This window comes from Sturnus vulgaris, chromosome 2, assembly GCF_052056855.1.
Source record: "Sturnus vulgaris isolate bStuVul1 chromosome 2, bStuVul1.hap1, whole genome shotgun sequence".
Classification (NCBI taxonomy): Eukaryota; Metazoa; Chordata; class Aves; order Passeriformes; family Sturnidae; genus Sturnus; species Sturnus vulgaris.
Window position 1 is genome coordinate 41,462,290 of NC_142244.1, and position 27,994 is coordinate 41,490,283.

Genomic DNA, 27,994 nt, shown 5'->3' on the forward strand with positions numbered 1-27,994 from the left:
AATCCAGCTATTTGTATGAACCTTCTGGCACAGCTCATTTCCTCTGTCCTGCTCCTCAGCTGGACAGTGGCTGTGAAAGCAGAACGAAGGCTCCAAAGGGCCCCAGGGCATCACTGCTGCCACACCAAGTGGCACAGCCTGCCACAGGGGTCATGAAACGTCACAAAAAGCGTAAAAGAATGAGTTTACCATTGCCTGCCTGGTGCAGGCAGCCCTGTGCCAGCTGTGCCCTGACACCTGTGTTGAAGAACAGCATCTGTGTTGGGCTGAAGCACTGGCAGGGACAGAGTTAAGCAACAAAATGAACAGAAGATCAAGTCACCAAGGCAGGGATGTTCTCCACGGAGTGCTACAGGCCCTCAAGCATGAAAAATCTGGATTATAAACTGGTGTAGCAGTTGGGAACCGTCCTAAATCCAAATGCTTGAAAGGTGACATATACAAGGTCAATCTTTAAAAATTTTCCAGAGGACTAAACAGCTCTGTCAGCCACACAACAGGAGCTGGCTGAAACTGTTCTAAAAACAAAACCAGGAAAGTGTCCAAAGAAACAGAAGAGAACATGGAAGAATTTATACTTTTTTTTTTCCCTAAAGAAAATTGTGCCTTAGGAGGGTTTTTGAAAGACTCAATGTATAGGTAAGAAACGTGGATGAATATAATCTGCTTACATTTCCTTAAGATATTTGAGGAGGTCTTCAGTTAAAGCTTCTTAAGGAAATGAAATCACCATGGGATGAGGAGTCCATGGAAGTTAAATAACTGGTTAAAAGACAGTGAAAGGTGGTCAGATTTCATGTTGAAAGCCACTCATGGGGCTACATGACTTGTGGGACATGCTTGTCCTTGCTCTTCACTATTTTATCTAGATGTTGTGAAAAAGAGTGGACAAGATGAGTGACAATCTTAAGCACATGTAGCATGAAAATGAGTGGGAAAAAAAGGACAAAATTTATTACAGATACATTTACAGTACTACATGTGGGAAAAAGCAATCCTAATCTTATGTTAGATTATCATACTGTCTAAGCATCTCTGAAATGGGATCTTATTTTCATACTTTAATGACAACATTAGCTCCAGTGTTGTTTAGTGGGCAGAAAGGCAATTAAATATTAGGAATCAGTACAAATTAAGAATAGAGCAAAACAGAAAACCACTTAGTCCCATTACACAAATATCTGGGGCACCTGCATCTTATACACTGTATGAGTCAAATCTACTGGCCTCATCCAGCAAAGCAGCACAAGACAGCACAAAAAGACAAAGAAAGGAAACCAGTATTGCAGAACAGTTTCCATATGAGGAAACTTGGCTTATGGCTTGGAAAAAATAGGAAGGACAACTGAAAGCAGATAGGATAGCAGTTTTATAAACTGGAATTAGAGTGGAAAAGGGAATAGTTTGTCCTTTTTGTAGAAAGCAATGAGCTGGGGGAGTGATATGTGAAAGCACAGCACAGGAGGTGGCTCTTCATGGGGAGGATATGTGACTTCTTCTGTGACTCCTGGGCTGAGGATACTCCAAGCTCACAGAAGTCCAGAAGCCAACAGGAAAAGTACAGAGGGGCAAATAAACTAAGGGTTATTAAAGGTGCAGGCACTCCAGTGACTTCCCCAAAAAGCTGACCTGGAAAGCAGTGATCAAACATTTTGGGTGGGGAAATGCTGCAGTACATGTGCTAGGTAGGTTAGGGGCTTGGAGCATCTGTCAGCCTGTGGTGGGGAGATGAGTGCTGAGACAGCTGGAGCTCATCAGCCTGGAGAACGTGCCTCAGGGGCTCTCCATAGCTTGTGCAAACAGCTGATGGAAGAGTAGCATGGACAGAGTCAGGTTGTTCTTGGCAGTGCCTGCCAAGATGACCTGAGCTGATGGGCACAAACTTGACACAAGAAGTCTCCATTCACACACTGTACCTGTGTTGAGGCAACCACAGACATGGGTACAGACTGGGAAAACCCACTGGGAACTCCCCTCACTGGGCGTTCTTGTGGATGAAAAGCTGCGCATGAACAGACTGTGCTCAGAGTGCAGAAAGCTAATCTCATCACGGGCTGCATCAGACAGAGTGTGGCCAGCAGGCCATGTGAAGTAATTCTGCCCTTCTACTTTGCTGTCTTGACACCCCACTTGGAGTGCTGTGTCCAGCTCTGGGGCCCCCAACACAAGAAAGACATAGACATCCAGAGGAGACCACAAAGAGGCTCTGTGCAGGGGCTGGAGGAACTCCCCTAGAGGACAGGCTGAGAGAGTTGTGATTGTTCAGCCCAGAGAAGACAAGGCTCTAGACAGACCCCACTGGGGCCTCCTAGTACCTAAGGGGGCTTATAAAAATTGGGAGAATGACACTTTACAAGGATATGCAGTGATGGGAGAAAGGGGGATGGCTTTAAACTGAACGAGGGTGGGTTTAGAATAGATTTCGTGAAGAAATTCTTTACTGCGAGGGTGGTGGCACAGGCGGCACAGGTTGCCCAGACAAGCTATGGATGCCCCATCACTGGCGGCGTTCAAGGCCAGGCTGCATCTGGTCTAGTGGAAGGTGTCTCTGCCCACAGCAGGGCTGGAACAGGATGATATTCAAAGTCCCTTCTAAGCCAAGCCACTCTGTCACCCCGTGCTCGCAGTCCCTCTTCCGACCTGCAGGACTCCGCTCCGCGCCCCTCACTGGGCGGGGCCGGGCCGGGCTGCGGGGGCGTTCCGGAGCCGAGCCGAGCCGGGCGGGGCCCGGCCCAATTAACCAGCCCAGGCCAGCCCAGCGTGGCCCAGCGCAGCCGTGCCCGCCATGGCCATCGCGCACATCGCCACCGAGTACGTCTTCTCCGACTTCCTGCTGAAGGAGCCGCCCGACACCCGCTACAAGGGGCTGCGGCTGGAGCTGGCGCTCGACAAGATCGTCACCTGCATCGCCGTGGGGCTGCCGCTGCTCCTCATCTCGCTCGCCTTCGCCCAGGAGGTGTCCATCGGTAACTCCGGCAATCCCCCTTTCCCGGTTCGCGGCGGACAAAGGGCTCGGCGGGGCGGGAACGCGGCGCTCGGGGGGGCTCGGCTGCCGGCAGGGCAGAGGGCGCCTTTGGGCCGCGGGAAGGGAAGCTGCCTTCCCGGAAAACAGACGTCCTGGAGAGCATCCCTGGCAGCAGGCTCATCCAGGTGTGCTGGGCTTCCCGGCCGGCCCTCCTCCTCGCTGGGCATTCCCTGGCCGCCGCTGTTCTGCCAGCACCGAGCCGGAGCTTTGTCAGCGCAGCCGGCGCATCTTCTCCCGTGGGAGTGATGGGGAGCGCTGGAGCCGGGGCTCTCTTTGTTTCCCAGCGCAGCTCAGGGCTGGAGCAGCCAGCCGGGATGTGCCCCGGAGCTGCCCGGCTGCTGCCGCTCCCGGAGCTCGGAGTGTTTGTGTTTGGCAGTGGGATCTCGGTGTCGCTCAGCAGCTGTCAGGGCCAGGAGAGGGGCTGTCGGAGCTCTGCCTTTGTGCTGCAGGCGGCTCGGTGGGGTCACCCGCACGACGGGCAGTGGGAGAGCTCTCTAAAGCTTTCCGCTGCTCTTCTGCCCTCCTGCAGCTGTTCCAGTTCAGTTTTCAATTCCCGCTGTGACTCGGTAGATGAAACTATGCTTTGCAGGTAAAAGGCCAAATTCCACAATTATTTTACTGTGCTTTTATTTACCCACCTCCCCAAGTTACAAAAGTGATTATGCAGCAACGCTTGGCGTGAAGAGTGGAACTAAATGATCTTTACGGTCTCCTCCAACCCAAGCCTTTCTATGATTTGCTAAGAATAGCGCTATATAAATGAAGATTCCAAAGGTGAATAAGCAATGCTATCCATTTTGAGACAGGAGTGAATCACAGGGTTTCCAGCCTTTCAAAGATTTGGTTCTATTTACTCCATGTACCTGTTCATTGGCATTCAGTGTTACATACCTGATCTCCACTGTCTACAGGACTGAGTTAAGTGGATATCAGGAGAGTGGAAACTGGAATGGGACTTTGAATGAGTGTTGAATCTGTGCAAAGCCATCATGAACAGCATTAGTCAAATACCAGATTGTTTAAGAGATAAGATGCCCCATATTGCTATATTTACAAAAGGCTACACACCTGTTGCACAAGATGTGCACCACGTCACTGTGGCCTGCAATAAGTGCAGGGGAGTGGAGGACATCCAGACTGGGAATGCTGATACCAGGTCTAAGCCCCGTGGCAGCTCTGTTCATCCAGAAACTGGATGGATACATCCATATTTCTGTACTCTAACCTGCTTCTTTTAGTTTTAGATCTGTTACTGATATATGCATACTTCTTACTCTTAAAACAAAGAAAAAGAGGGTTTGCGTTTCCATACAGTAGTTTGTATGTGGGCCCCTTAATTCTTCTTTCTTCTTCTACTCTAGAGGTACTAGATCCTTTGAAACAGTGCCTGTGCACCAATGTCTCTTTTATTTCTTTCATTTTCCTCCCTTACACAAAGATCAAACACACAGTTGAACTGCAGAGCTCGGTGAAGTGTGTCTTTCTTTCAGATGAGTTAAGTTCCTGTCTTTCAATTATTTCAATATTAAAACTGCTTCAGATTGAATCTGTGAGTGCAGTAGATTCATAAAGCAAGAATAGAAACATGGGCTGCATCTTGCTAGTGTTTCTTTTTGTTTATGATCCTGAGAACCTGTTAGAAATCATTGGGTTGAAAACTGAACTTCTTTATTTGCAAAATAAATATGCAAGTAAATATGAGAAGTACTTTTTGTTGTTATTTCCGGGCATGTGTGAAACTGCACCACGTGGTGTCCACACAGAAAGTGATAGTAAATCAGCCATGCTGCTGTGACAGCTGTCACCGATTTCCCACACAGTCCTTGCAGCTCAACAGGCTGGCTGCTTATGGGACAGCCCAAAACTGCTTCCATTAAGGCATTTGGGGGAACACTGAGGATTTGAGGGGCTGGGAATGCCTGGTTGTCTGTGCTGTGGTGTTCAACCAGCAATAAAATAGGCAGCAAGGTTTGTTTTCAAACACTTTGTGATGTAATCATGCTCTGAAAAAGCTCAGGACTGCTAAACTGAGGGGAAGATGTCAGGGTTCATTGTTAGGTCTGAAAAAGAACAACTCGGAGGTGGATGTGAAAGTGTTTGGTGGAAATAGCTGCCTCAGAGTCCAAAAACTGAACACCCTTTCCAAAAATGAATGCTCGGCTCCTATTTTTATTGGGATAATTGCATTCTTCCCACCTCGGGTTCTCTTGGCACTTCATCCTGTCACCTTCCCTTCCTGTTGTGCTTTCCTGTTCTGTTGCAGTGTGCTGTCAGACACCTGCAATTTTCCTCCTACACATGGCTGCTCTTAATTGTGCAAAGTTATTAAAATGTTTACAAAGGCTATGGAAGTTTTGTGAAGCCGCCAAGTAACTTCTAGTTTTTATGGGAGTTTAAGGAAATAAATGAGATTCCAGCTGAATCAGAGGATTTCTCTGCTGGAGGTGTGGAAAACTCACCTGCAGCACCTAGCCAGTGAGCACTGCTGAAACTCTGGGATTAGTGCTTGCATCCACTTTGGCATTCTCCAGGGGCAGGAGGAGAACTAACCTGAGTTCACTTTTGGCTATATTTTAGAAACCCATGGTGAGCTGTAGTTTTGTGAGGATTTAAAGCTGCTTCTGGTAGTAGTTAAGCAGTGATTGAGCTGTTGTCTGCTATCCCTGGGAATCTTTGCTGCTTGAAGTCCTGCACCTGTTACCTCTTTGCAGCTAGACCTTGTTTTACACGATTTTACATAACTTTATGCAATTATATATATACTGAGAACGGGAAAATGGAAATAACAATAGCATTGTGAGGATTGTGTTGTATCTGTATATTCCTTTTATTGTTGTTTAATATTATTTCCTTATTATTTTGCAGTTCTTGGGTAAATTATACTAGAGGTGGTCAGATAGTATGGTAACAGAAACCATCTATATATAGCTAAATCAGCAATTCTTCTTATAAAGGGGGAAAAAAACCTCTGAAAGATGGGGTAACCTCAGCAGTGTATGAGCCAGAAATGAATAGAATTTTATCTGTGCCATTTTTAGTAAGAACAGCTCTGAGTCGGGATTGAGATTCCAGTTTCTGAACCCAGGTTGTGTGCATTGCAAGATGTGTTTTCTTGCTGTAAACAGGTTGGCTGAAAACATAGATATTTATTCCAAGGTACTGCTTGGAGCAGGATGCTGCAGCCCTGAGCAGAGAGGAAATCGAAACAAGCTGCTTCATTTTGGCTTCTGGCTAAATTTGGCTTAGTTCTGGAAAAACTATCAATGGCTGTCTCGGGTTGCAGCTGAAAGAAAAGCAGATGTGAGAGCTGTCCACTCAACGTCAAATATTTCCATCTTTTTCTGTAGGAAGGCAACAGTGAGCTGCTCATCTGTGCTTGTTACCGAATGATGTTTGACCTGCTGCATACAGCAGCTTCCAGGCACAGCTGTGCAATGGGCAGCCCGTACTGGCTGCATTCACTGCAGGGAGGTGGTTGCTGGAAAGGGACACAAGAAGGGAGGGAGAGAGTGAAGAAGAATGGAATTTTGTGGTGGCCACAGCAACCCTTACTACATGTTTGGTTTGGGTTTTTTTTGTGCATGGCTCATATGTGGCTGGGATGAAGTAATCCACATGTTTTAGCATCTCTGTTTTATCATATAAGAAAACACCTTGTAAATCATTACAGGGCACAGAAACCATCACATGTTGAGTAATGACAGCTGAGAAACTTGGTTGTAATTAAGGCTTGGGTAGTGCTCCTGGCCTATCAGTTGTGGCAGGATACTGGGTTAGGAAGTACCAGACCATGGGCCAACCCACAGCATCTGCATGAATCTGTCGAAGTGGAGATTTGCTGCACTAAAACCATCTTATTTCTCTCTGGTGCATCTTACCATGCTGGGGGGTGCTCAGAGGTGGGAAGGTGGAGCCTTGCCTCATGCTCTACACACCATGGGGTTAATGTCCTCATTGACCACTTTGGACTTGCCCAGTGGTGACAATCCTTATTTCCTTGCTCATTTTCCACCTAATTTATGGGTGCTTTTTTCACCCAGTTTATTTTTTTAGCTTCCATCCTTGCACTTGGCTGTCTGTGGGGTTTGAGGGGCTTTGGCTGGCAGAAAACCAGAGTGAAGGATGTTAGTGGGTAACTCTGGGGTGCTGCATCCCAGAAGCTTCTGTAGGAGCCATGATGGCATCAGTGCCCCTTAATGCACATCCAGCTGGGCCTGTATCTTTCTGTATAAGTTAATCATGTGTCTGAAGCAGTCATGAGAATAAAATGTATAGAAAATGGAACAAAGAAAATCCAATTGTGAGACTAAATCACAGCAAATATACTGAAAAAAACCAGTCTTGAATCGGGCTCCTTTCCTCTCTTCCTGCTCCATCTGATCCTCCTTGCTGATGTCCCTCTCCCTTCATGCTCACAAGTTCATGGGGAGGCTTTTAGGAAATAATTCTACCTTGTGACTTTGTAAGAGCTAGAGGCTAAAGTTGGGTTGGGTGTAATTAAGCCAAAGACTATGGCAGCTGCTGGCTGAGAGCTGGAAAAACCCCTCCCAGTGCTGCTGAAGCAGGCTGTGTGCTAACAGTTGACATTTGCACACCTTGCATTTAATTCAGCAGGATGCTGTGAAACCCAGAGCATTAATGAAGAACTGAGACAAGTGTGTGGGTAGTCTCAGCCCAGACAGGCTGAGGACTTCTGTCAGCAGAGGGGCAGATCCCAGCAGGATGTACTGTGCTGCTCTTTGGCATGTAGGGAGCACTCAGGAGAGAACAGAAATTCCAGCATCGGGCAGTTCCTGCCTGGGCAGCCAGGACAAACTTGTACAAAGATTTGCTGTAATATCAATTTCTAAACTGTCATTGGGTGGGCATCTTCAGCTGTTGGTAAGATTTTTTTCTGTTTAATTCCAATAGAGCCAGCTTTACATTTCCTGTGGAAATGATGGTAAGCTGCTTGAGCTGCCGGAGTAAATGTAGAAAGAATCATTGGTGTATAAAGAATCTCTGGTGTTGCCTGAGGTTTGGGTACCGCCCATGTTGGCAGGGAAGCTAGATAGTCATTGCAACTGTTTTGAAATGTTTCTCCTTAAGACAAACGGAAACGTTTTTTTGTTTTCCTTAAATCTCGGTGGTAGAAATTTAATTCAAAATTCTTTTTCCCCATGAATCAAAAAACTTCTCACTCTGAAGGTTGTGCTTGATAAATACCTAGCTCTTTTCCCACTGCATGACTTTGAGACTTCTCTGAGGGGTAACTTGCAGCCTGGTAGAGAGAGAACTATACCTGCTAATTCCTCTGACCCACTTCATTTAAACATTATATCACCTGAGCCTCATATTCTGCTAGTACTCCACAGCAAAAGTACCTCTGGGAAGAGGTTCTTTTCTCCAGTGCACCCATTTGCTCCATACTTCCTTCTTCAACAGATTCTGTTTCACCCAAACTTCCACTTTGGTCATTCCTTCAGGTCTGCTCTGCATACGTGTACACCTGTATACTCACATGTACATTTGTTTCTTCTTTGGGATGCGTTGGGATTCCTTTTTTCATTCTTTATTTTTTTTTTTTTAATATTGGTGTGGAGGATGCACGTTGGATGGTGCCGTGCCTGGCAGTCTGTACATTGTTTATGTGTGTCTTGATTTTCTTGTTTAGATTTTTCTTTAGTGGCTACTAAAGAGCATAATTCTTGCTAAGTGAAGTCAGATGTTTTGATATCATGGCAAGTTCATTTTGCCTTGTGGGAAATTATAGTAATAGTTAATGGCCAGGTTTTCCTCCAAGTGTATGCAAATCTTTTTGCAGTGACTGCAGTGTATTGCAATCTAAATATTTACTTACTGAAGGTTTAATTCTGTCAACTGTAATAATTTGATCCTGGTTCAAGAAAAATAGCTAAGCCTATGGTTAGCATTGATTCCTGAAAGTCCTGTCTGTTAGTTGCAGTTTGTTAATTAGTTGTGTAAGTCAGCAGAGAGGTTTTGAGCCACTGAAGAGGAAACCAGTCTGGCTTGCTGGCTTTACCCTCTCTTTTGTAAAGAATGCAGCCAGAGGGTGCTGATCCCTCAGCTCATCCTACATTGGATTCAGCAAAGCAGTCCAGTACTGAATGGGGATTCTCCTTTCAATTTGAGATTTCCTTGGGCTTCCCAGAGTTTCTTCTCATACATAGATTTCCTGTGTAGGAGTTGCAAAAGACCTAGTTGCAGGGAAAAAAAGGATATTCCTGGTACAGACATGGGGGCAATAGCTGGAGGTTTATTGGCAAGGCACCCATTAAGATGTGCCACAGCTGCGTGGGGTGACAGCTCACCCTTCCTGTGCACTGGCTGCAGTGACTCAGGCTTGTGCTCTGCACTCAGTTGCATGCCGGCAAGTGATTCCTGCTGCCACCAACCAGCTCCATCTGGTAATCTTAGCACTCTTGGAAAAGTGTCCTTTCATCATATGTGGCTGCACACCTGTTGCTGCCTTAGTTTTCTGCAGCTCTTTTGGGCGGCCTGTCTTTAGGGCTGCCTTTTTTATCCTCCTTTCTTTGCAAAAGTAGAAGTCAAATCCCTATTGCTCCCTCTCCAAAGCTAATTTAGTATCAGGAAATTATTACAAAAAAGGTTCATTGCCAAGTGTAATGATAAATTGGCCAAAGACTGTTGGGACAACTGCTTAACAAATGCAGTCATTTGTTATTCCTCATCCTTCTTGCTGTGTGCTTTATCTCCCTGATGTTATGGGATTGTTTGCTGCTTTTCTCTTTCCCAAGCTATTATTTGTGTGAGCAAAGGACAGGAATAGCTTCATGTCACCAAGCCAGGAGGCTGTTCCTGTGATAGCAGAGGACTATTAGGCTCTCATAAACTAGCCCTGTGCATAGCTGTGTGCACAGCAGGTCTGAGGAAGGCAAGTATCCCTGTGCCAGATTTCTCCAATAGGAACTATAGATTTTCTTTTCAACTTCCTCCAGAACAGTCCAACATGAAGTAAATTATCTCTCTCTATATATACTACTATTACTCCTTTGGAGGAGAGAAGGAAGGAAGGAAAAAAAGGTGGAAAATGGTGACCATTTTTGGAGGCATGTAATGGTCTGTGTTTTGTATGGACGATGCACAAAAACATCTTCCCTGTATAAGTCCTAACATTACTACCATTACTGCAAAGTTGTAATTTGAATTAACAAGTGTTTACAAACAGGACTGCAGTCAGTTAATCAAAAACCAGTACAACAACTGCAGTGTCTCCCTGCTTGAGGCTGAACTCTATCTGCTTGACTCCCAAGTCAGGCTTCCAGCGTCCCTGCTGAGACACAGGGGATTGTGAGTGATGGTCACTGCTCTGCTGCAGCTCTGGCGTCGCTGTAGCTATTCTGGTGTGATGTTGTGCACATGACATTTTGGAGGCTGGTTGCCTTTTTCAGCACTGGTTTTGGAGAAGGGGCCCGCCTGCCTTTTTCCTCACCCTCCTGCCTTTTAAACACTCCATGACTTTAAGTGGTGTTCCACCCGTTGATGAGAATGAACACATGGAATGTGTTTCTTTTTGTGGATATACAAACATGAATAAGACAAAGCATCTTCCTGAACACTCCATTGCTCTTCTTTTGAAAGGGTCACTTGTTTGCTGCTCCACACTGTGCACAGCCACCAGCAGGAGATTGGTTAAGTAATGAGAGCAGGGTGTGAATTGTCCCTATCCAGTGCAGAGCAGACATTAAATGCCTGCTTTTTTCTCTTCTTTCTTTCTCTCCCCCCTATTTTTTTTTCCTGCAATGTATTTTTCTTGGGTTTCCACAACTAATAGAAATCATCTGGAAAACAGAAACTCCCAAGGCTTTGGGGGAGTGGAAGTGCTGGTCTGGTGCTAACTTTGCTAAATCACATGAGCTCTGAGTTCTGCTCTGATAAACAGTAACTTGGTTTCCATAAGGGAGACTTGTGACAGGTCCAACCATGACGATCAAACCATGTCCTTATGATACTACAGCCCTAGAAAGAATTATAATAGTGACTCATATGGAAAGGCTTTCATTCATAAAGGTCCTTGAATCTGCTACATTGTAAAGAGGCTGTACAAGTTACAAGGCCAATGCAGTTGGCTCCTTTTCTGAAAGAAGTTCTTATTCTCTGGAAACTAAACTAGCAGAACCGCACGACAAATGATGGTCTTATATTACATACGTACTCCCATAAAGCACACAGCAATGCCATTAGCATAACTTAGATGAATATGTTAAGGGAGAAAAAAATATAGCAATATTTTTCTCCATTGGTTCTTTGATATTGGCTAATTGTTGGAAGTGTTGCTCTTAGAAGAAATGTTCATGGAAGAGCCATGTCCACTCTGTGCAATTATTTGGTGAAATGACTATCCTGTTGCAACATTTATGAAAGTCTGGTGGAAATGTGTGTGTGTTGAGGGAATTGCTTTCACTATCAAAGCTTCAGAAAGAAAGTTGAACCCCTTCATCCTCTTTTACTGGTGTTACCTGAGGAGCCACTGATACTCCATGTCCCATAGCCACTCTTCCTGGTTGAGGTATGCTGTGGGAGCAGTCACTTGGTGCCTTTGACTGGCCAGAGCAGAATTTGACCCTAAGGCTGGCAAATAGCTGCCCTTGCTGTCAGTTAGGGCTTTGATCTTAATTTGGAGCTCCCGAGCAGCCGGAGAGGTCCTGGGAATAAATGGGAATGACAGTGCTATGTGTAATCTTGGCCACAGCACATCACTGCACTGATGAGGAGAGGCCTGGCACCCTTTGGAGGTGTCTGGAGCCACAATTTCTCTGCCAAAAATTACAGGAGGAAATCCTTGTTTTCACAGATATAACTTGAACCCCTCCAAATAATTTGCAGTCTCAGAGGCAGAAGTGGCAGCACCCTGGGAAAATCTGCCATTCCATCATTGCAAGGACTTCTGGGCTGCAAGAATGGTGTTTGAGGTCTTATTAAAACAGACATGTGAGCTGTAGGTTGTGCTTTTGGGAAGTTTTGACACAATGGTATGTGATGGCATTTGTTGCCTCTGGCCTGATCTGGTCAGTCTTTGTATTTTTTAGTTTCTCTTTGGCCAAACTGAGTTAAGTGCAAGTGAGAAAGGTCTTTAAGATCACATTCCCCACAAAACTTACAGAAATAGGCCTAAAAGATAGGTGTTCTAATATGCTGTCTCAAGCCTTAGGAGTCATCCTTAGATGGATCCCTGTGGGAGTGGCAGCCTTTGGGTGCAGTGGGAGATCAGGACCCTCCTCCCTGCAGAACTGCTGTGCTTTGTCTGATCGTTTAACCTGATAACCTTGGATACCATAACATCGTAAATGTGCGCTTTTCTTCCTCAACTTGTTTTCTTGCTTTTTATTTTTTTTTTAATCTTTCGAGGCTGCAATAACTTTTGCTTTGTTTTCCCAGGTGCTCAGATAAGCTGTTTTGCACCCAGCTCTTTCTCCTGGCGACAAGCTGCTTATGTGGACTCCTACTGCTGGGCAGCTGTGCAGCAGAGGCAACCATCCCACAACAACTTAGAAAACATACCCCTGTGGCTGCATAAAGTATGTATAGATCTCCATCTCCTGGCAAAGTTATTCCCACATTGAAACCTACCTTTGTCTCACTTTTCGTGTTTCTCTGCTGTGTTGAAGTCCTTGCCTTTGACTTGGCTTTTTATTTTTAGAATGTTTTCTTTCCCTTATGTCCAAAGAGGGTAGTACTAGAGAAGGTATTTTCTGCTTTAAAATAAAGGGTCTGACAGAAGAGTAATATTAATGTTGTTATGTTGTCCTGGAGTGAATGCTTCATTTGGCTTTAGTCAGGAACTATTTTAAAACTGGAATACAGGACACGACAACTGCCTTAATGCTTGTATCAAAAGCTTATTTTAGGAAAACAGAATAATAAAAACACTTTATATTTTTATTGTGTTACTCCTGGCTGGTTGTGCATGGAGAGAGACTTGTGGCAGATAGACATTTTGGGAGAGATGAAATTATTCACTGGTACCAACAGGTTTAACCCCTATCTTCAGCAGGCTTTTCTGCATGTCCACAGGCAAACCATGACCTGGCTTTCATTGCTTCAGGTAAAGCAGCATCATATAAAGCACAGAAAGAGATTTGTTCTATGGGTTAAAAGTGCAGTGGGTTTTAAGATATTTGAGCTGGCTCAAAGCAGTTAGCTGAGGTTTGGCAGGAATTACACACTGAGTTAATGCCATGCCAGTGCCTGGAGCTGACTCAACTCGAGAGGCAGCTTTGGCCTGCTTGAGCAGGGCTGATGCCAAAGTAAGAAATGCTTGTTGGGCTCTGCAAATCTGTGTTCTGCCTTCCTCAGCTGTTTTATTGCTTGCCCCAGCAAATAAACCCCTGGCACCTGGGAGCAGAGGAGAACCCAGTGCTAGAGGGAGCTCAGGTATGGGACCTGCAGCACCTGTATTTCTGGCTTTTACTTCTGTATCCTGAGCCTCAGATTTTATTTTCAGTCATCTGGTGCTATAATCGCTGACAGACTATTCAAGGCTGTTTCTGATTTGTTTGGTGACTCAAATCATTAGTTGAGGATTTACTGCTGCCTTCTCCAATTAGCTTCACTGATAACCTTGACCCAATGTGTTTCATGAATATTAAAGCCAAACTTGTTGGTTTCTAGCCTGAACTCTTCCTTGCACAGTTAGGACTCCACTTCAGCCAGACCTTCTGTGGAGACCAGTCAAAGCTGCTGGAACATCTCACAGCACTGGAAACTCCACCTGCAAACCTGGATGTCTTGCTGCCCCCCCCTTTCCCTTGAGGGAATGAGCTCTTGTTACCCAAATTCTTTATCTTGAATTTCATGTGGTAGTCACCTGCTGATAGCACTAAGTCTGCTTGTTTGCCAACCACAAATAGCTTAAACACTCATACTTTTATGATGCAACCCATGTTAATTTGCTGATGAGTGCTGTATCAGAAATTGCTGCAGTTTGTCCATGACGTGTATGGAATATGATGTTTCCTTGTAAATATCCTGCAGACTGTCTGCTGCAAGTGCATCTGCCCAGCTGAGCCAGGGGCTGTAACAGAGGCTGGTGACTCATCTTCCTAGATCTATGATTAGCCACCCACCCTTCTGACCCAGACACTGGGACTTGCAGATGCTCTTTGGAGCTCAGTATTAACTAATACACTTTTGGTTGTTCACCAGCCTCCATCCTTTAAAAGTTTACAGGGAGGGAGTGGTGTTACAGCTGTTTGACAGTGAACTTTGGTTCCCACTCTGGTATCTGAAGGCTGTTCTTTGCATCCAGGGCCAACAGCTGCTGAGTGACTTGGGTTCACTTCTGCAGGTAGACTTGGGTTCTCCCTCCAGCCTTGCACTGCAAAGTATGCACAAGCTCATTGCTCTACAGATTTTTGCTAGATAATAATATTAAAAATGGCTGGAGCAGAGCCTTTGGGAGCACAGTGATATTAAGGAGAAAAGGGAGACTGCTGTGCTCAGGTCAGTGGAGACCTGACTCTGCAGGGATGCAGAGGATGCACACGTAGGAACAGCAGGGGTTGTTAGGCCCAGTTCTTCTTAAAAGAACACTTAAAACTTTTTTCCTGATTTCTGGGAAGCAGAGCTTTTATTTGCAGGACATCTCAGGGTCTTTCCAAAACTGACTCACTTAGTGTCTCACTGTATTGGCATGCTGGAAGGCTCCATAAAAACTGCCTAAGGAGGCATTATATTAAGGTTTTTGGGGGAATGAGATTATAGGCCCCATTACTGATTAAAATGGAGGGATTTCCTTCTGGCATGCTCTCTGTGCTCTGTCAGAAGTACTCAGTGTGCACAGAGAGGATATAGGAGCAGGTAGTTCTTTGGTGAAGAAGCCAACTTGTAGTAACCTGCACTGCTTTTGCTCTCAGCACGTGGTTGCTCTGGAGGATTATCAAGCCCAGGTTGCATTACAGGAAAACTGAAACCTTGCCATCTCCCTTCAAGTTCAAGTCTGCTCTGGGATTTTTGGGTTTTTGAACAGTAAAATGTAAGTTTTAGTTCTGGGCACTCCCCAAAGCTTGGCACCTTTACTGGTTGTCCTTTCTACTCTAGGAGATCTCTCCCGGGGGTCGAATTTATCAGTTTGGAAACTGAAAACGAGCATACTGCAAACTTCTGCATTCCTTGACTCTCTAGTGGTCAGTGAGCTCTTAGAGGGTGCCCAGGACCTCTTTCCATGGAGAACAAGAGTTCTGAAATTTCCAGTGATCTTGGAAACTCTTCACACTGAATAACCCTTATCAGGAAGCAAAATGAGTTGTGTACTAAAATGCACAATTCAGTGAAGAAAATACCTGCAGATAGGTAAATGTAAAGAGACTGTGGTAGGTTCTGTCTGCATTCTTAGTTTAGTGCTAAGATTTCCACCTTTTTGTCAGTGGAAGAGCTGTCAAAATGATTATATGGTTGAGTCCTTTGGCAAGAGTCCTCTTCAGGTTTGTCATTGATGAAACTTACCCTGGTCAGGCTTCACTATTTTGTTGCCTCTGTTTTCTTATGGGATTTTCCATTCAGGTTTAATTCCCCTAAGAGGTTACTTGTGTCTGTCTGAAGTGTCAGAACACAGATGTTGGTTTCTAGAGGTGAGTAGTAAAGACAGACAGTCAGTGGTGATGGGGGATGGAGGAGTTTTGTATTTGCCTGCCCTGTGCAGATAGTTTGGTTATTGTCTCTAAAGATGAATGCTCCACCTGACAAGTTATTTTGGTAGAACTTTTCTTGATCCTTAACTGGAAGGAGAAGATAAGCTTTTGGCCATTGTGTGTGGGCAGTCCTCACAGTCTAGTGAAGGAGAAGAGGAGGAGACTTCACTGTGAAGACTTTTTAATCCATAGTGCACAGAGAAATTTATAAAAACTCAAGCAGGAGGACAGTGAGCATCATCTTATTGACTCTTGATAGCAACCAAGCAAGTTGAGGGGTGGTTGAACACTGAGTGATAACCACTTTATAGCCCTGAGATTTGGACTGCTCGGGTGGAGCTGCCTATAATCAAGAGTCTTCTAGGGATTTTTTTAATTACTGTATTTTCTAGGCTGCTATTAATTAGGGAGAAGCAAAGAAGATAAAGGTAAGCAAAGAAGAGGTTATTCAGAAGGAGATTTGTACTCCTATGAAATGCAGGCAAACAGTTCACCTAACTGAAAGAAGGGGTCTTCACATGTGGTACAGCCAGGAGAGGTCAGTTGTCTGGCTCAGGTCTTTCAAAGTGCAGGACAAGTGCTTTGGGATCACTGAAAGCATTGCAGAGAATGGGTCTGTAGTCTTTGTATATGCATGAAGTAAAATTATGTGAAAACACTCACTTTTTGTAAAAGAAGTAGGATTTACCATGAACCCTTGAGTTGTTCTTTGAGTCACTTTTCTATGAATACACCAAAACAAACCTTGGGGTTATTCCTTGTATTGATGATACATTATAGTCATGATTTTTATCTGGTTCTAGTTAGTCATTGTTTGTACTATTTAATTGACTGAGAGCTCCTCGTGTTTCACCTGTAAACCCTTCCCAGAGAGATTAAGGGCTGCCAGAGCAAGGATACCCATATGCAGATGCATTTATAAATAATTCTTTGAAAGTGTAATGCTACTTCAGTCTCTTGCAGATGGAGTCATCCACTTCACTCATAAGAGATGAGCAGCAATGTGTTGGTAAAAAACAGTGAATTAATACAGTTCAATGGTAAATGTGACAGTGATTCATCAAGATTCAGTGGGAAGATACACTTCATTAATTAGTGCATGGAGGATAGAATGAGAATTGTTAGGGAGACCCTCTTGAGTCATGAGGTTCAGAAAGGACCCTTTGTAATCTAAACTTCTCAGAGGGGAGTTCAGGTGTGGCTAGGTTCAAGCTTAGTCCCAGACTTCTCAACAGTTTATATCTGATTATATGTGCACTGTCAGTCCTTTATATCACTTAGTTGAGATTTCAAGCATGCTGTTAATCACCTATAGACAGTGTGTTACAGCAAGGAATTTCTCAGCCTTGAGGAGTAACCTTGAGAGGTATCCCTGCTCAAGGGGAGAACCTGGCATGCATTCTGTAGCCATGCAGGAACACTTAACAGGCCCTGGGCTGCCCACTGCTTTATGGAGTGTGGTGATTGACTTGTGTACACTAGAAAGAGGTCTGGGTTACTGTTCCAGGCAGCCCTTTACTACCACATTGCCATCTATCCCCTAAAGTCCAGAATAAACTGGATACAGCCATCACAGCCTCCACTGGTGATCATGGCTTGAGCTAATTGAAACTAGAGAAGTACAATTTTGAAGCTAAATCAAAACAAAGTATGTCACAGGCAGGATAAAGGTCACGTAGGGTTTGAGATTCACTTGCAGGTTTGGAGATGGGATAGAATCTCATTTAGAATGATCAGTCATTTATAGCTGTTTTTGCTGAACACCAATGAGACACCTCCCATTGCTGCAAACAGGAATAGGATCATATCCCGAGAAAGTTTACTGCCTTTGCTTCTGGAAACGTGTAATTACTGTCATTAGCCTGTTTGGGGACTAGTGTCTTTACTTGGGCTCTTTCAAAAATTGGAACCGAGGGAGACATCTCACTATGTTCATGTATTTTAATGTCAGATGAGTGAAGGCATGTCAGTGCTTCATTCTTTTGTCTGTCAATTAATTTTCTCAAGGCTGTTACCCAGACCTGTGCAGCTAAAGTTTTGTGCTATTTAAGGTTCCTCTTTGACCATTGTCGGGTAGGTGGAAGTCAGAATGCTTTCAGTCACTTGTATAGTTTGCCCAGGGGAAACAGGGACTGAAGATGCAAGATGCATTAAAATTAGAAAGCTGTTGTTTCTAAATTCCATTAAAGTTACTTTCATGTTCTAGCCATTTTTATCCATACCCTGGCACGCTTTCTGGAGATTAGGTCCTTGAAAATGCCTTTTGTGTCACTCCACCAATTCCAGCTATTTTTCTTTTTGCATGATAAAAGTATATTTGACTTTATGATGCGGTGATTTTAAATGCACTTTTAACTTTGCTATGTATTTACTTCATCTTAGCAGAGTTGAAGCTGGTGATGACAGACTATTTTGTGCTTTAGTCTAATTTTATCTTTTACCTTTGGGAGAGTGTGGTCCTCATGCATCTTTGAAAGTCAGTTTTGGGATTCTAGCACCTTTCGTGCTTCTGCAGATGGACTGCCCAAATGCCTCGTCTTCTCTACCCATGCACATGTTCTTGCTGAACAGTAACTGAGTCTTAACAAATTTACTTAAACAGCCTGGAATGTGCACAGGACTCAAAGGCTTGTCAAGTGACGTGACCTGCAGCAGTCTCTTGGCTTCCAAGTGCTCTGCTTCTTTGGGAGCCTGCTGTCCCCTCCAGGGTGCCATCAGACTAAGGGCCAAGCAAGGCAGGAGAACCTGCTTTCAGGAGCTCAGCAATACATAGCAGAAAACATACCAGGGCACTGCAGTTTGCACACACCACTCGTTTTGTCAGTCTTATACTGAATATGTCAAAAAGGAACTTGATAACTACACAGCAAAAGAAAAACTGAGTTTTACTTCAGGGCCAGTATCTTTCCTTGGCATACTTTTGACCATACAGTTCTTGGGATCAGTGATGCTTCCTTCTACTTCAATGCTACAGGTTGCAGCAGCTTAGAGGAGCTTAGATAAGATGGGTTCAAAGATAGATCATTTCTATTTCTACATAATACAGAATTCAGAGGACTGATAGAGCCTGGATGTGAAAATATGATGTGAAACCATGAAGTTTTGGGTAAACCAAGGCATCAGGACTCAGACTTGGTGGCATTGTTCACAGCGATAAATAAGAAGACCAAATTCTTGTGCTGTTGATGAGATGTCCAAAACATGTTGGACATGGCAGAGTTTTACATCTCTGGCCTGGGAGAAGGAATCTGTGATGTAATCTGTTGTGTAATGAGGAACGAGAGGCAGTAGTGAGGACAGAACTTTGCATAATTTTTATGGATTGCTGTGTGTAGGGGAAGTCGGTCATTAAAGGTCTAATACATCATATGCATTCCTACTGCCAATAATAACACAGGATTTTGCTTTAATGGTAGGTGATATTAGAAGTAATTTTCCTGAATAAAATGTTCCATAACATCAAATTACTTACTTTGTGCATGCAAAACTTTAGTCTCTCCTGATTAATGCAAACACAAGTTAACATAGTTATATTAGGTTCAGATTTTCATCTTGTTAAATACCTGCAAATGTACGTGTAGCTTTTCTACTTGCAGTGATTAATGACTTGAAGCTTCCTCTAAGAATCTCCACTGGCTTTGCCAATGAATGTGTATGGGAACATGTACATGTAACACTTGTGATGTCTTACAGCTATTTCATATTTGTTCAACTAATTTAAAGTTCCTTATGAACTGATGCTGGATTTGAGTTAAGCATGCTTGCTATCAGCAGCTGAATGTAATGAATCAGAGGTTGGCCAAATTTGCAGTACATTTCATTAATGAACTGCTTGTCTAACCGAGTCTTACATCATGTCTCTGTAAGGGTAATGTTATGTATGATTTTATACTTGGAATATAATGTCTGAGTATGTAGAAAACACCATCTTTCCTGCAGCTGGAAGGAGTTGGAGTTAAAATTGCATGACAAAAACTACTTGTTGACAAATAGAAGAAAGATGGAAAAACTTAAAACTTGTATTTTATACCTGGTTCAGCCCTTTCCTAAGCAGCTGTGACCATGTAAGGGCTGACTTCTCAGTGCTGCATTGACACCAGACCATTCTGATGCTGTGTGTTGGTTTCCATTTAGGTGTTATCTGAAAATATTTAAATACCCTGAAGTGTTACAGCCACACTTAGATCCAATCCCTGGATGTCATGCACTCTGAACAGATGTGTTTGCAGGCAAAGGCAGAGCTGTAGCAGCTCTATCCATTAATCTCCTGACAGCTAATGGAAAGCAGGAAAGATTTTGCTGGTGTTTGAAGTGTATTAGTTTCTATGAGCAGTGGTGACACATTGAAGAGCAAGAGTTAAGTGACACTATCATCTTCTTTCAGTCAGCTTCTCTGATAGGTACTTTGCTTTGCTATTTGTTTTTCTCCAGGTTAATGCTGTCTTTCTCAATGTCATCTCCAGCAGTTCTGAATATGCAGAGGATTGAAAGTGTTATCAGGATGATGGCACCCTTTATTCTGCATACTTTTTTTGCCCTTCGGTGGGGGGAAAGCTCAGCAGCAGCAAAGTTACTGGAGCTGTTTGAAAAGAGATTTTGCTTCCCTGCATATCCCAAATAATCACAAAATTGGGTTTTAGTAGAAGAATTTAAATAAAATTATAGGGATTTAATAGGCCTCTAGGAAACCTAATGCTTTTGGGGAATGATGGTGATTGGCTGACTTACTACTTATGCAGGTGAAGCCTAACTGGGTTTTTTTTCTCCTTGCAGTTCTTCCCATACATCCTTCTGCTTGTTGCTATCCTCCTCTATCTACCATGTTTGTTCTGGCGCTTCACTGCAGCACCTCACCTTTCCTCAGACCTGAAATTTATCATGGAAGAACTTGATAAAGCCTATAACAGGGCAATCAAAGCTGCTAATAGCATTCGAAGTGGAGACCCCAGGGACCCTACTGACTTGATTCCAGCTACTAATGAGAACGTGACACAGAGGTAAAATGTTGGGGCTTGGCTCTCTCTGCTCTTTTCTTCAAGTTTGTAACAGATGTGACATCTGTACTCCCTTAGAAATTTATTGCTAAGGTTTGAATAGTGACCTGACACAATTCTAAGTTTGGTTAAAAAAAAAAAGATATCTGAAATGATTACTTTGGCACTTGGAGCTGGAACTTACCATTTCATTTTTTCAAAGAAGACATGTAATGTGCTCTTCAGATTGCTTATTACCTGAGACATTCTGATATCTTTAGTTGCAGTAGGTGTTAAGTAGTTTTGCCCATCACAGTGTAAGAAAAGAGATATTTCAGTCCTCAGTTCCCAATGTTCTTGACAGTTGCTTGCACGCTGTCAAGTTACTTGTCATCTCCTGTTCTTTGAGATCTAGGTCTGCAAAGCTTCTGGTCAAAAAATATTATTAAAAAACCCAAACATCAAAAACCCACAAAAGCGACCCCCTCCCGTTCTGATCAAGTTGGTGCACTGTCCCAACCAGATCCAGTTCCTGCCTTCTTCTAGGTCAGGGTACCTGTTTCTCTCTGTATGTGGGGGTACAAGTAGTGCAGTTTCTTCTCTGAAATGTGGAGTTAGGTCTTGAGAAGTAAAAAGCCTTCTAGTGTTCTATTATTGAACAAGTGCTTGGAGAATCTGCTTTGCCACATGGATTTGCTTTCTGCTCCTGTTTTGTACTGGAACAAAAATAATTTTTTGCCATGAGGGCTATACATTTTTTCCATTTTCCAGTGTTTGAACTCTTTGTTTCTTAAGAAAGTTAAAATGTTTGCAACTTTTCTGTATTAGAACATTGATATTTTTCATTTGTCTGCTATTCTATTGGCTTCAATAAAACTACCCTTGATTTACCTTAATAAGAGAACGTGAACATGTTGGAGTAGGTCTGGAGGAGGATTATCAAGATGACTAGAGGAGTGGAACACCTCTCTTACAGATACAGACTGGGAAAGCTGGGGTGCTTCAGCCTGGAGAAGGGTCCAGGGAGACCTTAAAGCACCTTCCAGTACCTAAAAGGGATATACAGAAAAACTGGAGAGGGGTTTTTTAGAGGGACATGTAGTGACAGGACAAGGAGGAATGGCTTTAAACTGTAAGAAAGTAGGCTTAGATTAGGCATTAGGAAAAAATTCGTCCCTGTGAGGGTGGTGAGGCTGGCACAGGTTGCCCAGGGAAGTTGTAGATACCCCATCTCTCAAAGTGCTCGGGGCCAGCTTAGGTGGGGCTTTGAGCAACCTGGTCTAGTGGAAGGTGTCCCTGTCCATGACAGAGCAGGGGGATTGGTTGGAAATAGATGATGTTTAAAGAACCCTTCTAATGCAAACCCCACTGTGGTTCTATGATTTTAAGAAGTTTTCCAATATTTTCTCTCTTTTAGAGTACTAGGTTTTGTTGATATTTGAGGTAGGTGAATGCTGCAGCATCTGATCTATATGATTTGATGTTTTTTTTCCTCTCTTTTTCAGTTTGTGGGAAATATCTGAAAGCTACTTTAAATACCCAATTGTGGAGCAGTACCTGAAGACAAAAAAGAATTCCAAGTGCTTAATAATTAAATACATTACATGCCGTTTGCTCACACTTGTAATTATTATCATTGCATGCCTCTATCTGGGCTACTACATTAGTCTCTCTTCTTTGAGTGATGAGTTTCTCTGCACTATCAAAACTGGGATCCTAAAGAATGACACAACTGTTCCAGAAGTTATTCAGTGCAAGCTTATTGCTGTTGGTGTCTTCAAAGTACTCAGCTATATTAACCTCATAGTCTATCTGCTGGTGATGCCCCTGGTAGTGTATGCAATGTTTGTTCCATGGAGGTGGAATTCAGGTCTTCTCAAAGTGTATGAAATCTTGCCAACTTTTGATGTTCTGAAACTTAAGTCAAAGCATTTTGATGACTTAAGCCTTTACCTCCTCTTTCTTGAGGAAAATGTGAGTGAACTTAAATCATTTAAATGCCTTAAAGTGCTGGAGAACATTTCAGTTTCTGAGAAGTTTGATGTCATGCAGCTTTTGGTAAACCTTGGTACTATTAAGACTGACACCATAGATGGGAAGCCAGGGACCGCTGAGTTGGATAAGCCTGAAGAAACAACTACAGAAGGGCTGGAAAAAGATGCAACAGAGTTACAAGGTAAGCTGATCAATATGTGTATTCCTACCAAAAACTCACTAATATATTCTATAAGATAATGGACCTGCTTAGTCCTTGCTATGTTGCCTGCTGTGTGAGTGCTGTAACCTCAGAAGACTGTGGTGGTGTAGGTCTGTGGCACAGCTAAACCCTGAAGTGTTTGTTAGATTGGTGGTCCTTGCTGACATCTCTGCTCTGGCACTAAGAGGCTTCAGCTGTTTGAAGTGTTTAAGACCCCCTACACAGCAGGAGAGCTCTAGGGTAGGTTGTGCTTGAAGCAGCTGTGGTGAGAAAGCTGGTGGCTTCAGGACTCTTCAGAAATTAGCTCCAAAATGTAGTAGCTGCTGCTTCTGTTTCTATGCAGGCTTTGCCAGTAGTCTTGGGTGAATATAAAAATATGTCTGATGCTCAGAAATGCTGCTGGCAGAGGAACAGAAAATAACAAAAGAAGGGAAATGGGACTGGGGTCAGTGAACATGCTCCTGTTCCTGCTTTGATAGAGAGCAAGGAAGATTGACTGTAAAGAGATATTTATCAAAATGGTCCAAGCCAGTCTGGATTGGTGCAACAGTGGATATCCCATCAGTCCCATGGTGAGCTTGAGCAATCACTCATATAAGATACAGTCTAGGATTTTGTCCTGAAAAATGTGGCATATCTTAATTGCAAAACCAGTTTCTTCCTCAAGTGCAGAATTAGAGAAGCCAAATATCCAGGGAGAGGTATAAACCAAAAGTGATGTTTTAAAACATTTGGAAGCTTACCTGAGTATGTAAGCACAATGCTGAGGGGAAGTTAAAGAGCTGTTTCAAAGGTAGGAAAAGAATAAATCGATTTTATCTTCAGAAAGCTATGCCCTGTAATTAATACAAAAGAAGCATCAGTACCCAGGGGTTAGCTGTTCCTCTGTACTTGGGTCAAGCATTTGTGGTAGGCTGAGATTTGGATAAGTCAGCTGATACAACAGGACAATTCAGAACAATCAAGCAGAATTATTTTTGAACCAGAAGAAGCCCTTTTGGCAGCCAGCTCTTGTGCAACAGCTCAGAGTAATTCTGACAGCATATAGTTTTCCTCTCAAATCTGTCCATGTTTGAAATGATAAGTGGGTTTGAAAGTAAAATATAAGAACCTAAGGTGGAGATCTGGGCTCAAGGAGCTGAAAAAGTTAATAGACAATCTGACTCATTTTTATCTGAAAGCAGAATTTTGAGATTGAAGTGTTTTCCTGAGATGAAAACAAAGATTTTTATTTTTTATTTGTCCAGATCAGAACAAACTCATGCTTGAATCTCTGTTAAAATGCGTTGCAGAAAGAAGCTGCTGAGTTCATGACCAGCTGGGGCTGGTGCAGCCCCTCTCCTTCTGCCTGGGGGGACAGCTGCAGGCTTCACCCACAGTCGTCATCTTTTCCTCTGTCCCTTGTGGTGTCAGAGTGATTTAATTAGGGGCTGTGCTGGCAAACCAGCGGTGCATGCTCGCTCTGGGAGAGTGATGTGCAGGGCACCCTGGTGCTGGCCGTGGGGACAGTGGCAGTGCAGCACGGGCGTGGTGGCAGCTCCTCTGTGAGCCAGAACGCGTCGAGTGGTTTGTGGCCCTTCCTCTTCTGAAACTTTGCCTTCTCCTCAGTTCTGACAGACCGTGGTTCAAGTGGCAGTGTGAACACGAGAGAAGACAAGAGGCTTCGCCAAAGACTTGTAGATTCCTCATGCTGATGCTTCCCAGCTGCAGGAGCCCGGAGCCCGTTTTTGGGAAGGCTCCTCCTCTGCCTCCGCTGCGCTCAGCGCAAGGTGCTGCTCTTCGAATGCAACATTTTCAATCTCCTGACAGCTCCCCAGAGGCCAAACTGGTTTACAGACTATTTGTTATATAATGATCAGGAGTTATGTGCCAGAAAAATCATGTTTACACTTCCGTTATTTATTAAAAAAAAATCAACACACAAGGAGGTACAAGAACAAAACAACTCTGTCATGAATAAAAAGTGATGTGCATTGAATGCAGTTGAAGCTGGCAGCTGGACAGAGCTTGCTCCATGCTGGACAGGGATGGGAAATATACCCTACAGGTAGCAAAAAGATACAGCCACGTTGCATTCTGAAGTGTTGCTCTGCAGCAGTGGCCATCTCAGTTCTGGGGTTTAAGTAAAGTAACTTTGGGGTCTCTGACCTGGAAAAGAGGGGCTGGGGGTGGGTGGGGTTTTATAGTGAATCTGGTTTATCTGTCCCAGATGGTGGCTGCCACTGATACTGGCTGTGTCTTCATGGGAAAAATAGAGGTTATTCTGTTCAACCTGAGATGTCTTGGTTAGTCATCCCAACTTTCATGTCTAGGATTAAGTACTTGACACTGGTGGTAAAGAAACTACAAACAGTTCTAGTGTTAAAAAGGTACTGTAAATATTAGGGATTTTGAATTTTCTATGTATTAATATATTAATAATGTCTTAACACTTTTTTTTTTACAAAATGTAATTATGTGTAAGCTAAGTGTTGGTTTAATTTCTATCTCTCAGTTGTTTTGGTCTTAGTGTCTAACAAATCCACCTTGGAGTTTTAGACTGGATATCAGTGAAGTTGGTTCTATTTTTATAATGGTTTGTCAAAGTTGTTTTTATGTGTAGAATTTTTCTCAAGAATTCGTGTTTATAGTATCAAATGCATTATTAGTTGTTCTGTTTTCCAAACCACTTTAGAAGACAAACTAACTTGTATTAAAGTAGCACCCAAATGCCTCTGCAGGGCCAAGCACCCAATAGCCAAGGTGAAGTAGATGTAAATACTATGAAAGGTCGTTCTCCCCACACACATTGTGGCTATACTTTAATTAAAGATGGTTAAGTGTATTGGAACAGACAAGATAAGGGGGAGTGTTTGTACATTGATTTGTTATTGGGCCATTTGGGGACAGTAGAATTCAGCTTGAGTGTTGTCCCCTCTGCCCAAGACCTCAACCTTCACTGAGTATTATAATGACTTTTGTCTTGAAATACTAGATGCAAGGTGAGGTGGGTAGGGGGGTGAAGCACCACAATGGCAGTGTATATCTTTTCACAAGTGTGATATACTGACTTATTTTTCTGTATTGTCCATGTAAGTGACATGACTTACCTGTCACCTCTGCCAAGTTGGCTTTTTAAACAAAAGAGGACTTCTTTTATAGCTAGGTGGGTCTTCCAGTTTCCAGTTCCTTAGTGTCACCCACTTTTGTGCTCTCGTCCGCTAGCATTCCATATGGTTGTGGACGAGGGACAAACAGGAGTAATTGGTGTTACCATTTTTGCACAGAACTATTCGTGTGCTGGAGCAGATTTCAGAGAAATCTTGAATCTGGCAGCTGCTGTTGAACAAGTGGATCTGAAAGTGATGCTGCTACACTTAGGGCTAGCATTGCAAGAAGTCTCAGTTTTCTTATGGCTTTCAACTAAGACAAGCCTTATTTTAAAAGAAGTCTTTAGAGACATAATTTTATGCTACCTCTGCACAGGACAGCAGCACAGCTGCAATCCTAATGTCTCTTGCTTTACCAGCACAAAACAGGGCTTATGTTGGACACTGGTGGTCCACACTGCTGAATTTTACTGCCATATTTTTGCTATCAAGCCTATGATCCCTCTGACCTTTCCTAGATTCTGTCTGGCTGTGCTGATGTGTTCCTGATGGTCCTGTTATATGTAGGCAGTGCAGGTGCACATTGTGCATTGTGTGTCTTGGACAAGGAGCTGTAGTGCAATACTGGGATTTTGTGATGTGGATGTGTTTGAATTGTTTGATGTAAGTAGAGTTTTTAGTCCTTAAAATTCAAAGCTCCTGAAAGCCACATGTTCATGTTTCGTGTTGGATATGCACCTAACTTTTTACTAATTCCCCTTTTGTATTTTAAAATATTACTTGCTGCAATAAATCTGTTGTTGTCTTCTAAAGTGTTTAATAAAATGCTGTAGCCGTGGAAAGGGCAGCAGTGGTTATAATTTTGCTCTTAATTTTTGTTCTTATAAAATTGTCAGAGCAACATGAATTGTTTCCAAATCTGTTTAACCTTGAAAAACTGTTCAGAAAATGTCAGCACATGATAAATAGCATATCCACGATGTAATTTACTATCTACAATTTGGCCACGTCTCAGCAAATACTTTTCAGCTGTTTTGTGTTTCTGAACTACCCAGCTCAGTTCTACTTATGTCTTAGTAGCACTGCTCCTGCTGTTTTTTGCCATTTTCAAAAAATGGGCTGAATTCCAATTAAGGCCTTATGAAAGAGTCCATCTTCAGCCTCTTCCTCACTGCACTCTTTCTAGGAACAGCTACATCTGTCCTCTTTTAAATATTCCAGAAAGTAAAATGACAATGTCAAGGTTCAGGTTTCATCCATGCCATTCCCTCTTGCCCCTTCTCTCTCCTCCATTTGGGTATTAACCATCCTCTAAATGCAAGCAAGTTGCAACTTGTTCCTCTGCACAGGCTTTGCCTTACAGATGCTCTTATGAGATTTAAAACTTGTGATTTAAACTGCAGAGAGAAGGTAAAAACGTTTATTATAGTAGCAGATGGTGTGCCCCTAAAAGCAGCTGCACCCTGCTGTTTTTCTGCCTCTGGATATTGTCAGTCACTTTTAGAATCAAGATATATTTTATGTCTATTTTTTCCTTATTGGGAATAGTGGATGTTTTAATAGCAGCTTTGATGACTAGTTTAGTGCCTAAGCCTAGAACCCCATTAACAAAGGATGTCGTGACTGCACGTTGTGAACAGAAAGACAGAAGGGAGTGGACAGGTTGGGAGTGGTTTTCTGAGGATGGAAGTGGTAAGAGGGCTTTAATCCCCAGTACAGGTGCAGATGAGTCACAGAAGCAGGGGAGAATCAAAGCTGTGTCATACCAATAAACTTCTAAACTTTTCTTTGACCACCACTTTGCACAGACCACATGAGAGTGGCACAAATGAAAACCTAGCTGTAGATTCAGGGCAGTTTGTGTGTTTTTGTCACACAGGTTGTGTGGCCAGAAGCTGCTTTCCTCATAATGGAATGTTTTACTTTATACACTAAATTACTAGTGTAATGCTAAAAAGTAATTACTCCTATTAAACATTAAAAAACGGTATTTCTGAAGTAACACAATGTAATGAAAATATTATGGCTTTATATCATTAAATATTCAAACATCAGTTTGG

At 43.2% G+C, this 27,994-nt stretch overlaps 1 protein-coding gene across 1 annotated transcript; it reads left to right on the forward strand.

Moving 5' to 3' along the window:
* The first annotated feature begins 2,765 nt into the window (after nucleotides 1-2,765).
* PANX1 (pannexin 1) lies at nucleotides 2,766-27,988 on the forward strand. Its single transcript, XM_014877565.2, has 5 exons — nucleotides 2,766-2,966; nucleotides 12,425-12,564; nucleotides 20,449-20,672; nucleotides 22,154-22,824; nucleotides 24,454-27,988. Exons 1-5 carry the CDS (start codon nucleotides 2,786-2,788, stop codon nucleotides 24,537-24,539), a joined length of 1,302 nt encoding a protein of 433 aa, XP_014733051.1. The 5' UTR covers nucleotides 2,766-2,785; the 3' UTR covers nucleotides 24,540-27,988.
* The last annotated feature ends 6 nt before the right edge of the window (nucleotides 27,989-27,994 follow it).

Bases quoted from the DNA above. Each gene is read 5' to 3' on its own strand.
- PANX1 (XM_014877565.2), top strand. From the start codon at position 2,786: ATGGCCATCGCGCACATCGCCACCGAGTACGTCTTCTCCGACTTCCTG. The intron at 12,565-20,448 runs GTATGTATAGAT...TTCTCCTTGCAG, and splicing joins TACCCCTGTGGCTGCATAAA to TTCTTCCCATACATCCTTCT. The intron at 20,673-22,153 runs GTAAAATGTTGG...TCTCTTTTTCAG, and splicing joins AATGAGAACGTGACACAGAG to TTTGTGGGAAATATCTGAAA.